This window comes from Macrobrachium rosenbergii, chromosome 1, assembly GCF_040412425.1.
Source record: "Macrobrachium rosenbergii isolate ZJJX-2024 chromosome 1, ASM4041242v1, whole genome shotgun sequence".
NCBI lineage: Eukaryota > Metazoa > Arthropoda > Malacostraca > Decapoda > Palaemonidae > Macrobrachium > Macrobrachium rosenbergii.
Genome location: NC_089741.1, coordinates 24669667 through 24683991, shown reverse-complemented (window position 1 = coordinate 24683991; position 14325 = coordinate 24669667). Strand labels below are relative to the sequence as shown.

The 14325-nt window shown below is 38.9% G+C and overlaps 1 protein-coding gene across 2 annotated transcripts in view; it reads left to right on the top strand.

Annotated features, from left to right (window-relative positions):
- The first annotated feature begins 5631 nt into the window (after nt 1-5631).
- Nucleotides 5632-14325, top strand: part of LOC136843507 (spliceosome-associated protein CWC27 homolog) — a 41222-nt gene continuing 32528 nt past the window's right edge. The window contains exon 1 of one of the 2 annotated variants that reach the window (XM_067112074.1): nt 5632-5920. In XM_067112074.1, the coding sequence (XP_066968175.1) occupies nt 5879-5920 (42 nt within the window). In that variant the 5' untranslated portion in view covers nt 5632-5878. The remainder of the gene's footprint in view (nt 5921-14325) is intronic. The other variant, XR_010854604.1, reaches the window with a different exon arrangement.

Here is a 14325-nt window from a genome sequence, read left to right as displayed (position 1 = left end):
CATTGCATTGACTGTACACCAGGTATACCCAGATATACTTAATTGTATATAACTTATAATAGTTATCCACATTTATGCTTCTAGGACGTATATATTCTTATTCAATGAGTGTGGTATAAACAGTAATACCCAGGTATACTTCCCTAGTAAACATACTTTTGCTCAGTGTAAACAACATACAAGATATACTCAAGTGTACTTTCCTAGTAAACTGACTTCAAATTGGTTTAAAAGATATCAACGCAATATGATTCTCTGGAAGACAGACTTTCACGTAGCCTTTATGATGTATAAGAACAATCCTGTTTGCAGAATGTACAGCATAATAATATACCTCTCTAGCAAACATACTTTTATGCGGTGTGTGTGACATACAACAATACACTTTTCTCTGGCGAGCATAGATAGCAAACAACTAACCCAACAGAAGTCCCCTTTCAAACGTAAACGACACAAAAGCACTGTAGGGTTCGCCAGCGTAAATGAAAAGGGAAGTTTTAGTCACGTACAAAAGAAGAGAGCTTCCGGCCTCTTCTGTCCGAGCCGTGCAGCGAATTCTACTGCTGTGTAGATTTGGGCGAATTCATTTTAACCTCGCTCCACGTCTCTGGCGAAAGAGGCGGCCAAATATTGTCAGTTCGTGGAACGAGTGTCGTGAGAATTATTGTACCTTACGTTTTTGCAACCTTGAATCTGTATTTATTTCGAAAGTTCAGTAGTTTCTGTTTAGATGATATATATATATATATATATATATATATATATATATATATATATATATATATATATATATATATATATATAAAGGTCATATTGGCTAATACCGTAATCACACACACACACTCACATAATATATATATATATATATATGTGTGTGTGTGTGTGTGTTTACGGTTTTGACCAAAATAACCTTTAACTCATCGATTTCATGACCATTCTTTAATACACTTATTACTACAAGCCTTTAATCCAAACGGAAAATAAAAAAAAACACTCTTCTTGTCTGTAGTGATGAACATATCCAAAAGGTTTAAAAATTGTTATTATGGCTATTAAAAATACATATATATCTGATGAAGGTTACCAAAAGAATTATAAATATATGTATATATATACATACATACATATATATATATATATATATATATATATATATATATATATATATATATATATATATATACATACATGGAACTACGTGAGCTGAGATGGATTTATGTCCTTTGTAGCTGAGAGGAGCAAGTGTTACCTTACTCTTACTATCGTCCTCGGATTCGAATCCCACTACTGAAGCAAGAAGCGTTATTGAAGTCTGTATATTAAATATAAAATTTGTAGTGATACGCATATCAAAGAGTTGCTAGGAAATCGAGAATTAAAGTGATCTTTTGTCTATTGCTAGTGCATATGTAGCTAGTGAATATTATTCATGTATATGTATATATATATATATATATATATATATATATATATATATATATATATATATATATATATCTAGCTACAAATGTCGTTTAATACCAAATTCACTCAACCTGGAGGCATATGTCCACTGTCCATTTGGTGAGTTTCACATTGCGCAGAGCCGCGAGAATGTTGTTACATATTCTTTTTCTGGCATCCCACTGCAGCGAAACCATGATGGCTATTGACCCCAGAAGAAGAGGCTCATCTGTCCCGTAGGAGCATTCTCTTTCTTTAGTTTTACTGTACCTCCGTTCATATGATCTTTCTTCCGTCTCGCTGTCCACCCGCTCTTAAATATTTCATAGTGCAACTGCGAGGTTTTCCTCCTGTTACGCCTTTCAGACCTACCTACAATCAATTTTCTTTCCAGCGCTGAATGACCTCATAGGTCCTAGTGCTTGGCCTTTGGCCTAAACTCAATATTCCATTCAATTCAAGAGGCTCATCTGCCATTTATGGAACATAACCTCTAACAAGGGGTCCACAGATCTCCGTATGAACCCTTCTGCCTTGAGGTACATCATATTTGTATCCCTAACCACTACCAGCAATGTCCACGTTGTGCAGTTGATGCCCACTTTGTCAGCAGTCCTCGAGTGAGAGAGATTCTTCATCCAGTTAGGGTGCATTTTCGCTGCCAAGGGGTTAACAAGCCTCCGTTAGAAACTTCTCTGCACTGGAATATGGTGAACTAGTTTCCTAGGTCGTTGGTGCTTCCACGGTATATATTGTTTTGCTTCTTTCTTACGCTTTATTGCTAGATCCATTCAGTGCACTGCCAGATTAACATACTGTTTACTTTTTACGAAATGCTATTTGTGTCAGTTCAATTAGCTAAAAATTCTGCCCATTTAGCATGAGACTATACTAGATTGTGAGTAATATTGCATCACATTTTGTATAGAAAAAATATTTTAGCTAACTCAACTGACAGAAATAGCATTTCGTGAAAACTAAGCAGCATGTCGGACAGCGGACAGACATACTGAATGGCTGTACCAATAAGTGCAAGAAAGGAGCAAAATGAGAGAAGCTACGAATGAAGGATAACTCAAAGACTCTAGAGAAATTAACTGAGTGCAACTATGGCCAATTTCGGAGAAGGGAGAGATTGCCTTACGCCAGGTGGTGCCCGTGTAACCAATATTTTTAATATCTGCTATGCCATTGCCTTTTCAGTCCTGGTTTCAGGCCCAAGTGCTTCAGGGTACACTAACGTGTGCTTTACTTCACTGATTGATTTATTTATTTACTCAAGTAGCAGCCAAGAGAAATATTAAATTTTCATCTTACTCTCTTAACATGTGACTTAGGATGCAATATTTGCTTTGCCCACATGTTCAGAGTTCCTTTTTAAAGAGAATCTCTCTCTCTCTCTCTCTCTCTCTCTCTCTCTCTCTCTCTCTCTCTCTCTCTCTCTCTCTCTCTCTCTCTCTCCTTTCAGTAACATAAGAATTTATCATAGAGCGTCAGTAACATGGAGTGGCGACCTGACCTGCCGAGCATATGACCTTGGGCAGCCATATTGAAAGTCCAGGTCCAGCTCATAGTACTATGCTGAAGAACGAAGCACAACGGCAGTTTTGCTTTTTTCTTATTTAATTATTATTAGAATATGTTATTTTTAAAGGTAAATTAACCATCACTATAAAATATATATCGTAATATTTCTATTCTGAGGTTTATTGTAGTTGAAGTCAAGAATTTTGCAATCTAATCTGTAGGCCTATAGTCTCAAATATATGTAAACAACACCGACGAAGGAAAAAGCTAGCAGTCGTTTCTTTCCATTCCAAGACTTTGGTTTTAGAACGATACCAAGAAAGAATAGTTAAGTAAGGAATGCCATAAAGTAATTTTGACTTATTTGGCATAATTAACAATAAAAATACATGCAAAATCCGTAGGAACAGGCCTAGCACTTGCTAGGTTAAGATAATTTTCCTTGCTGTTACCATTCTTAAAGGCTACTTTTTCCTGGCCGTGATGGTTCAATAACTTTTACCATAAAGAAATTGTTTTCATATATTCGAAAACAATTTGTACTTAGAGAAAGGTTTAAATGATATAGCACCTTACCAAATGAATAATTTGAGGGTAGGCTATAGGTCTAGCCTAGGCTACCAATTTCATTTTGTTGCTTTCACCAATCCATGAGACATTTGGTTCGATGAAAACATACACTAAGCCAAGGTTTGTCACACATAAAAAAAAATACGAATGTTTTTCACTTCGATTAGAGTATTGGAAGTTTTTTTCTAAGACTTGTTTAAGTCGTCCTGAAATACTTTCACGGTAACGTCTTTAAAAGACGAGACTTGACAAAACCAGTAACATACACAATCTACCTACTACTAAACCTCTTCAATAACGGACAAGCTTGTTTTGACTTTATGTGATGTGGCGTATTTAAAATAAATGAAGCTGCGATTTCAAAACTGAAGTCGCCATTCCTCTTAAATTCAACAATAATATGTTAAAAGTATGATATATTGACACAAAAAGGATTCGCTACAAATAAAAACAAGTAAAAAATGCGCCGAAGTTTTTTCGGCGCAAACGAGTTTTCTGTACAGCCGCTACAGCGTATAATCAAGGCCACCGAAAATATATCTATCTTTCGGTGGTCTCGTTGCATTGCTGTATGAGCCGCGGCCCATGAAACTTTAACTACGGCCTGGTGATGGCCTACCCTATATCGTTGCCAGAAGCACGATTATGGCTAACTTTGACCTTAAAATAAAAAGCACTGAGGCTAGAGGGCTGCAATTTGGTGTGTTTGATGATTGGATGGTGGATGATCAGCATACCAATTTGCAGCTCTCTAGCCTTCGGGCCAGCCCTTGGAGAGCTGTTAATCAGCTCAGTGGTCAGGTAAAACTAAGGTATACTTGGTAGTTTTTAAGATTTGATGGCGGACAGGAAAAGTGCGGACAGAAAAAAGTGCGGACAGAATAAAGTGTGGACGGACAGACAAAGACGGCACAATAGGTTTCTTTTACAGAAAACTAAAAAAAAAAAAAAAACAGCTATTTCAACTTAAAATCGAATAATAGGAGTCGTTTTCTACGTTTTGTTTACGTCGTCCTGAAACTCTCTCCCCAAGTGTGACGTCTGGGAATCTCTTTGCGAAACCAAGTATGGTAGCATGCATTTTGTTAAACAACTCTAACAATGCCTTTGATGTCTAAAACTGAAAAAAAGGATGGCATAGACCGTATCATACAAGCCTACATACATACATGCTGCAGATAATTCTTAATGACTGACAAAATACAGCAGGCGTCCTCATGCATCGCAGTAATATGCTTAAATGACAGACTGGTTGACACATCTAGTATTATACCTATAGGCCTACGTACTGCTGAGCATTTTTAATAACCATCAAGATCGTTCTTACTTTATATAATGTGGCATTTAAATATTAATGATATTCTGATATCAAAATTAAATTGCCACTACATTTACATGCCACGATAATATGCTGAGCATAGGAGACATGTTAAAGAGAGAAAGCGGGTCAATTGCTACGATGGCATAAATCTGACTTGCACAAAATTAGGAGTAAATAAATTCTGTTATGCTTCGTTTACCTGTGAAATGTTATCCTATTTTCTCTTGATTACTTGTTTTTCTTATTTTGGCAAATATAAGCTGCTCATCGTACTATTATTGCGATCAGGATAAAAAAAAGCCCCTGTTTAATTTGCGCTGTTACCCGACCTTTCAAGATGGCCGCAAAGTTCTGCAGGGCCGTCCTGGTGGAAGACCACCGAACTACGTAATACTGGTATACAGATAGCATGTCCAGCTATTTACCCTCTATAGAATTTATCTTAAACTTTCTCTCCCAGCCGCTTAATCGCCTTCTTGAAAGAAACTAATTTCATTGTCGATTGGTTTCAAATGGAAATAGTCTATAGGCCATAGCGAAATTTAAAATAGTGTCCATCTCGCCTTTGCACTTGTATTGTATTAAAATTTTGCCTGCCATCACTTCTGGTGTGAGAATAAGTGTCAGTTGCAACGTTAAAGGCCATGTCAAGATGAAATAATGTATTTTATACTGTCTTTTTAGTTGCAGGGAAGTCTGATCCTGGTATTCGACTCGATAAAAGTTTCAAAGACGCGACAAAATAGAATTTTAACCCAGAAGTTCAAATAACGTAGTGGAAAACTTAAAACGAAAACCGAGTAAAAGTTTTCGATTAACTACAGTTCTGTAATATTTCTAATTTAGGAAAATTTAATAGTAATTTGTACAACTTTGCAGCGCGACATATTTTCGGAGTGCCGTTGAAAAGAGAACGATCTCTGCCGGGCTGAAAGATGGTCGACGATTTTGAAGAGAAACAACAACACGGTTAACAAATGTCAAACGAGCAACCTCCAAACGACAACATTCGTAACAATGAGTAATATATACATTCAGGAGCCAGCCACAGAGGGCAAGGTTAGTTACACAATTTGAAATCGTGAGTAGAAAGGTTAGCTTGGCTCAAGCTAACCTCTATAGGTTGCATTGGGCTAAGCTAGACTGCGTGTCTTGTCTTAGCTTGAAGACTGTATGTTATGGCATTTAGGGCTTAATACCTCATCTCTATATAGAGTTTTTGTGCTGTGCAAATATCCTAAATATGCTTTATACGAAAATCTGGGTAAAATCAATCGCAGATTTACAGTTGAGATAATTTACCGTCATTTGTTTATTTTAACATTCACTCACAGGGGTCTGGTACGTGTATTAAACACGGCACCCATGAGAATGGGTGTGATGTTAAAGTAAAATTTATTGTCATAAAGGTAGTTAAATTAAGTTAGGTTATTATAGCCTAGAGTATGTACCCTATGGTAGGTTAGGTAACATCGGTACTTGGTATTTACTATCTTCTCTACAATGGTAGCTAAGTGTTTGCAGTCTCGTTGATCATTTGGTAAAACTGAAGACTACCACTGCGGCATGGTTCCCGCCAGTTGGCGACCGGAATGCTTACCCCCTCTTGTTCATGATTTTGTGTGTTTATGACTTTTAACTATCTTTAGGGTATGGTATTTTCCGTCTTTTGCTTTTCTTTTGTCTTCACGTTCATCCCCAAGGTGTTTGGGTATTAGTTTACAAGTTGCCAATACACGATATGAAATTGTAACCTACATTTTTGAAAAGACCCCCTCATCAAAGTACGACTTATAAGGTAAGACAATACCTGTCCCCCACCCCCCTCCATAGCTAATGTGGCAAAATTGTAACCAGAAAACACCCCTAGGTTACGTGGTATTATTTTATATTGGCAACTTATAAAATTTTACCGGTGTTGGTACTAAACATGACGCCCATTTTGCACATGAACCAGTAGTTGCCAGAACCAGAGGGGTGCGGTAGTAATCTTCAGTTTAGCCAGTCATTCTTCAGTTGGTGAAATATTGTTTTGGCCAACAGACTTGATTTGGTAGAACTGAAGATTACTACCTCACCCCTCTGGTTGGGTAACTACCAGTTTACATGCAAAATGGGCACCGTGTTTAGTACCAGTTCCCTAGGGATGAACGTAAAAACATGAACAAAAGACAGTAAACATTGTACCCAATAGGTATAAGCATAAAACACAAAAAAAGGTGGTAAGTATTCTGGCTGGCAACCAGCAGGATCAATACTGCAGTATTAGTCTTCAGTTTTTACCCTTGATATTATCTTAAATCAGATTTGCTTGGTTAATCTATTAACACCCCCCCCCCTCCAGGAGTCCTAACCAGTAGGAAAGTGGCGTTTTGGAGGTATGGAATGGAAATATTGAAAAAGACCAAAGGAATGAAGAAATACTTCATAAGTATTCACACTTGCTTCTGAAGAATAACTTATCAAAACTAGAGTGAAAGTGTCGGTATTATTTTATAAGTTGCCATCACATGATATGAAATTGTAACCTAAATTTTTGAAAAGAGCTCTAAATCAAATTACAACTTATAAGGTAAGACAATACCAGCCTCCCCGCCCCCTCCATAACTAATACGGCAAAACTGTAACCAGTACACACCCCTGGGTTACATGGTATTGTTTTATATTGGCAACTTGTAAAATTTTACCAAAGTGTCAACCCCACACATGCGCATTAAGGCAAATTACGCCCAAAAGAATGAGCAGTACTGCATATTAAGTAAAAAAAAAAGCTGGCTCTGAAACAAATTATTTAGCACTGTACATGTGCAATTGTTCAGTGACCTCATAAGTCACAACAGACAGTGTGGACGAGAAGAGCAGTCACTGAACATGGTGTCACGTAAACAAAATCAGTGTAGTTTCAAAACACCAACCAACCCTTGTTAGTGTTATTAGTAATTTCCCCAGGTGGTTACATTGAAGAAATATGGCTGAAATTGTATATACTGTATATCATTGGTTATGCAGTAAATCAACACCCACAAGCTTAATTTCTAGCCTAGGTCCAGCTCCAGGCCTATGTCCAGACTGCCACATAAACCGAGGTCAGCCTAGGCTAGACTATTTTGTCCAAAGGTTCTGAATTTTGAAATGCAGGTGACCTTAAAGTTTGGAGTGTAGTTGCCATGAGTCTTTTGTTTACTTATTTGCTTTTTACTGAAAACCAAATATCGACAATTCTGTATATGACTGTCTTTTGGAAAGTATTACTAGAATGGCTTAGTCACAGGATTCAAAAGCTTCATTCGTTATTTGTGGAGACTGTAATGCAAAGTACAGTGAGCGGCTAAATTCAGATTCCACAGATCAACATGGCCAGTCTGCTCTTGAGTTCTGTGTGTCCTCAGATTTTGTCCAGCTAGGCTAATTGAGGAACCCATGCACATTTCCGGTAATAGATTAGACCTCATAATCACAGATGTTAGAGCTGTTGTGAAGTCCAAAGTGAATATGTAGGCACTTCTGATTATTGTGCCATTGAGGTGGATATGTGTCAATCTGTATATTCGTAATTTCACCATTGGAAAAACTGTCTGGCCAAAATCCAGAGTCAATTGGGACTGCATTGTTGAAGCTTATCAGTCACTTAATGTTTCAGTTACTATATTAGATCCTGATCCCAAGAAGAACCTAAATGAAATGCTGATGGCTATTTTAATAAGATAGCCTATGTCCCTAGAAAGGTCATCAAATGCAGGACAGATGACCAGTCATGGTCTGATGATACATGTAGACGAGTCTACCATGACAGACCAAATTCAGTGCATGAAGACAAAATAATTCATATGAAAATTACATCATTTTTGTTAGGTCTCGCCATGCTGTGAATAGAACTTACGATATACCCAAGAGAAATTACAATAATTCCATAAAGAGGAAACTTGAAGGAATTACTCAACCTCATCTGTGGTGGACCAAATTGACATCATCAATCTTTGGGTCAGGATCGTCTTCCATTCCACCATGACTAACAGATGATGGTAGATTGGTTACTAGCCCTAGAGAAAAGGCTGAACTGCTTCTTCGAGCTTTTGAAGCTAAGCAATTGGCTGAGGATGTCCCTCTCCCTGATGCTACTTGTCATCCTGAACCTATTCTTACAAAGTTTGCATTTCGCTCCAGGGATATTAAGAAAATTCTGGATAATCTTTATAGCTGGGGTGGCGAAGATCCTGATGGCTTCTTCCCTTTGTTTTTTAAAAAGGTTTCTAATGTGTTGTCTGCCAAGGTTACTGTACTAGATTCTATAGATTTTATGTCGACGTAGTATCTTTGTGGATGAGCGCAAGCTTAGTAATACATTGTCTGTTCCAAAGAGCGGCATATCTGCAGACTGCAGTAACTGCAGGCCAATCTCTATTCTCCCTGTGCTCTCCAAAGTTTTTAAGCCACTATGTAAGTATATGGAATCTAAAGGATTGTTAGCTGATAGTCAGTATGCATACAGGAAGCAGTTAGGTACCTTCAATACTCTTTTAGACTTGACATGCCATTTGCAAGGGAACCTTGATAAGGGTTTTGAGTGCAGAGTAATTCAAATACATTTAAGTGCTGCTGTCGATTTAGTAAATCACAAGGCACTTACATGTTTATAAACTTCAGAATCTTGGAGAGGGTGGATATGTTTAAGGATTACTTCAAGATTTCCTTACAGGTAGGCAGCAGTGAGTTGCTGTGGACGGGATCTCTAGTGAACCTAGACCTTTTGTGTCTGGAGTTCCACAGGGCAGTGTTCTTGGTCCACTGTTATTTTTAGTGTATACAAGTGATATGGTTGTTGGCCTGGAAAACAAGATTGTTCAGTATGTCAATGATGCAACTCTTGTGGGTGAAGCAAAGTCTCTACTTATGAGAAATGAAGCTGCCCTCAACCTCAGTTGGGACATGGACCGGATCATGGAGTGGTGTAGTTGGTGGGGTATGAGGCTGAACTCCAGTAAAACGAAAACACTGTTAATTAGCAGATTTTGTACGGATTTAATGAGTCTGAAGCTTTTAGGTGTAACTTTTGACTCACATCTAACTTTTGAGGAACATCTAATGAAAGTTTCAGCAAATGCCACACAAAAGTTAAGTATTGTTTGTAAGGCCTCATATATTTATAACATTGATAAAATCAATGCAACCTGTTTTAGGTCATTTATACTTCCTTTACTGGAATACTGTTCTCCGGTGTGTATGTCTGCTTCTGGTGGTAGGTTTCTGTTTTCTAATACAGGACTAGTAGCAGTTATGCCTTGGACCATCGACAAATGGTCTCTTGTTTGTCACTTTTTCATAAGTTGTATTTTAACAGAGATCTTTAACATTCACAATTGATCCCTGCTCCCCTTTATGTGCCGAGAGCAACCAGATTCACTGAACAGCAGCACCAATATGCAGCAAATGTGCCTCGCTGTCGAACTTCTCAGTTCCAGAGGTCCTTTAGTCCTCACACCGTTGGACTGTGGAACAGCCTCCCAGAGGATATCTTGCAACTGGAACTTGAGAAGTTCAAGCAAAAATGCAATGCATTGCTACCTTAATATTATTCTTCTTGCATTGTAACACTTTTTATCTATTTATTAATTTTTTTTTTTTTTTGATAGGTGGGATCTCTTCTTTCTGTACAGTATTTCGCTTTACAGTACTTCCTCTTACTTCTTCCTAATGAACAACATACTCTTTGGAAGCTTGAATTTCAAGTCTGTGGCCCCTGTGGGCTTGTTCCATATGAATAGGTTTCATCTAGTGAATAATAGTAATAATGATAATAATAATAATAATGATAATAATAATAATAGGTACTGTACAAATTTTATATTAAACACTTATGTATCTAAAGTGAAGTGCTAGCTATAATATAATCATATTTACAACATATTTGTACTTAAATTTTTTATATTGCAACTTCCTAGGTTCCTGCTCTATACACTGTATAGCTTGTTTAGTCTCAGTGGGTAGGGCATATGCCTGCTGAGGAAGTTGGCACTTCAAATCCTTATCAGTATGCTATAGGCCTATGTTGACATTGAAGTGATTGAAATGTAGGCTAGGCTTAAGGTAGGCTAAGGCAGTCTGTTACCCTGATTAAGTTTACTTTGGACTCAGGCATGAATATGACAGTAGGCTGGTAGTTTTCAATATAGACTAAATAAATCCTATTTATGCTGTGCTATATACTGATTGAAAAGTAAGGTATATAACCAAATGGAGTTTAATGCTTGTTTGTAGCTGATTTATGCTGTATTGAAGTAGGCTACAGTCATTTTATTTTAGACAAGCCAGTGATGTACCACGTAACCCATAAGAGGTTACATACTTGTAAACAAGATTTACCCCCCTCAGGTTACAAAAAAATTAAAATGAATTTTTTGGCTTAATCATTGCCAAATGGCCCCAAAAGAAAAAAAGATTAAAGGGCACATAACCTGCGTTTAAAGGTCCAAAATCGGACGGTTGCATTAGGGGCGTATCCCCCAGCTATCTGCTGAGACAATTCTCGCAGTGTTCTTGTCATTTTCAATTTTTTTGGTCTCCTAATCCAAACAAAATAATTATATAAATTTCTCGTACAAAGTTGAAATTAGAAACAGATTCATTTTACTGTCTATTTAGTAATACAAGTTACAAACAACACTATCTTTTTTTCTAGCACTTTCACAAATTTCAAAGAGTATGATATTTTTTATAACATGGTTCCAGACATAGTGGAACATCACATTCACAGTAGTGGAAGCGAGTGTCTTTTCTCTGCTGTGGTTGACGATTTATATGTCGGCAGACATAGCTTTTATTATTATTATTATTATTATTATTATTATTATTATTATTATTATTATTATTATTATGATGATGATGATGATGATGATGATGAAAAATAAATGGAAGTAGCTGAAATTGAATAAAAGAGCCCAAGTCAAATCAAAAGTAGCCCAAAAAGTCGCAAGTAGCAGATTGTGAAATCTGGTCTCCCTGAGGTGTAAAAAGTAGTCCAAGTTACGATTTGTAGCCCAATCTGGCAACCCTGCGTGCGGCCTCAGCCACTTTTGCGTTTCTGGAGGTTTGCCAAGTACCCATCGAACATAAACAATATCCATACAATGAGCAATGAAGGTGCGCAAATTTAAAAACTTAAGAACACCATATGACATGGATAACCTGTGTGGCATGACTTCTGCAACACGTCATATGACATGGTTGACCTTTTACAGTTTAATAAACCTGGATGCAGTATATTATGTGGTAGATTAATTCTTGCCAGCACCTATTTTGATTATACCTGTGGTTAATTCTTGCCAACACCTATTTTGATGATACCTATGGTTGAATGATAGTCATTTTGGAAAGTGAAGAGCAAGTTACTGTTAAGTGCTGTGTTTATTGGATAATGCAGTAAAGTTTTAGGACTTCAGAGTCTCAGTTTGATGTGAATGAAGTCTCACTGAAGGGCTTCGTAACTGCTTGAGAATGACTGATTGATTGTGGCTACTAAAACTGAGGTTGTTTTGGCACAAACAGGGCGTGTACAATTTCTTTTTTTTATTGTTTTCTTAGCAGAGTTTATGATCCCAAGTCTTCTATAACAGTTCATAACTTTTTTTCTCCAGTAAAAATCATCTATTTTTCTTATTGTCTAGTTTATGTATATATTCAGACCCCTCCCACTTATCCTTCCTTTCAGATGTTTGGTAGGGCATTAATTGTAATTTTGTTCATGAAACTTACCTGTCAGATATATATACAGCTGTATTTCTCCGAAATCCGACAGAATTTCAAAACTTATGCACACGCAGTGTGGCCAGGTGGTTAGTACTCATTCCGCCGCTGGGTGGCGGGAATCGGGAACCATTCCCATTTTCTATTCAGATTTTCTCTGTCGCCGGTACTGTTAACATCTGTTTACAGTATCTCCGCCTCTGGATTTCGTTAACTTGCATAGTTTTCCACTTGAGTATTCTCTTGACTTTTGGTTTTTGACTTTGGCTTGTGGATTGGCATACGCTTTTTGTGGACTGTTTATGATTTTGCTTTTGACTGCTCTTGAATGATGTCTGGTACTAGTTCTGCTAGCTTTCGAGTATGTTTGTGAGTGAGTGCAAGGTGAGGCTACCGGAAAGTTTCGGTAGACCCTCACTCAGTTTGCATGAGGTGTAGGGGGCATGTATGTTTGATCAATGATCGCTGCAAAGAGTGTGAGCCTTTGTCTGATGCGAGCTGGAAATTGTATGATTCCTATGTTCGTAAGTTAGAGCGTGACAGGATCAGGAGGTCTTCCTCCAGGAGTGTGTGTAAGAGTCAGGGTTCTATTTCTTCACCTGATAACCCCAATGTAGACATTGTTGTACCTGTCCCTGTGGTTTTGCCTTCGGGCCCTGAGGTTGTGTCTGGGGGTTTGGCCCTGACGGAGATCATGAACACCATCCGTGCTCTAGAAAACAAAGTGTCTTTCGCTTCAAAGTACTGTGCAGTGTAGTGTTCCCCTAGTGTCGTGGAGGGGGCGTCAGATCGGCCCCATAATGCTTCTAGGCCTGGACCTCTGTCAGACTCCCAGGACTCAGGGAGAAGGCATGTCGAAAGCCGTAAGAGGGTTACGGGGGCTTCCCACCGATCTGACGTTCCTTCGGCAGTTCCTGTTGTCACTTCCCAGGCTGCCAAGGATCGTGCTTCGGCTCGTATATCAAGGACTGCTTTTCGTCCTCCGAGGCGTCCTCCCCTCGTAGGGGTTGGAATTCTCGCAAGGACTCTCGCCCACTGAAGAGGAGCTTTAGAGATGACGCTTCACGTCAGTTTTCTCCGTCTGTGCGGGATTTTGAAGCTTTCCCGCCACAGAAGAGGACCCGTACGTCGTCAGAGGAGGACGTTTGCGAGCGCCCCAGTCGCTCTAAGGAGAGAGCTGTTCTTGCTCCTGTAAGGAAGAAGAAGGCGTCCCCTCGCCCCTCTTCTTCCCGTAGGTTCTCCTCTCCTCCTGGATATGAGACCTCTCCTTCCAAGAGTATCTTACGAGATATGCAGCGTCAGTTGGCCTCTCTTCTGGCCGAGAAGGAATCAGAACCGCGTCGTCGCAAGGACTTGAGGCTCCCCATTAAGAAGTCCAGGAAGTCCCCGTCTCCTGCTCCTTTTTCTTCGTCTCCATCTCCTGCTTCTTCGCCCTGTCGTCCTCACAGCTCACGAGTTCCCTTTCGTGATTCTCGTCATCATCACGACGCCTCGCAAGCAGCTATCCAGGACTCTTCATTAGCTGCTCGTCAGGACGCTTCTCTCGCTGCCGCACAGGACGTTCGGCAGGACGCTCAGCATGACGCTAGGTTGGGCTCCCGATCGGATGCTCTTCAGGACGCTCGCCAGGACGTTCGCCAGGACGCCTCTTTAGTCGCTCGCCGGGACGCTCCAGAGCATTCTGATCCTGCAGGGAAAAGTAGATCCCTCTTCCGTATCGGACC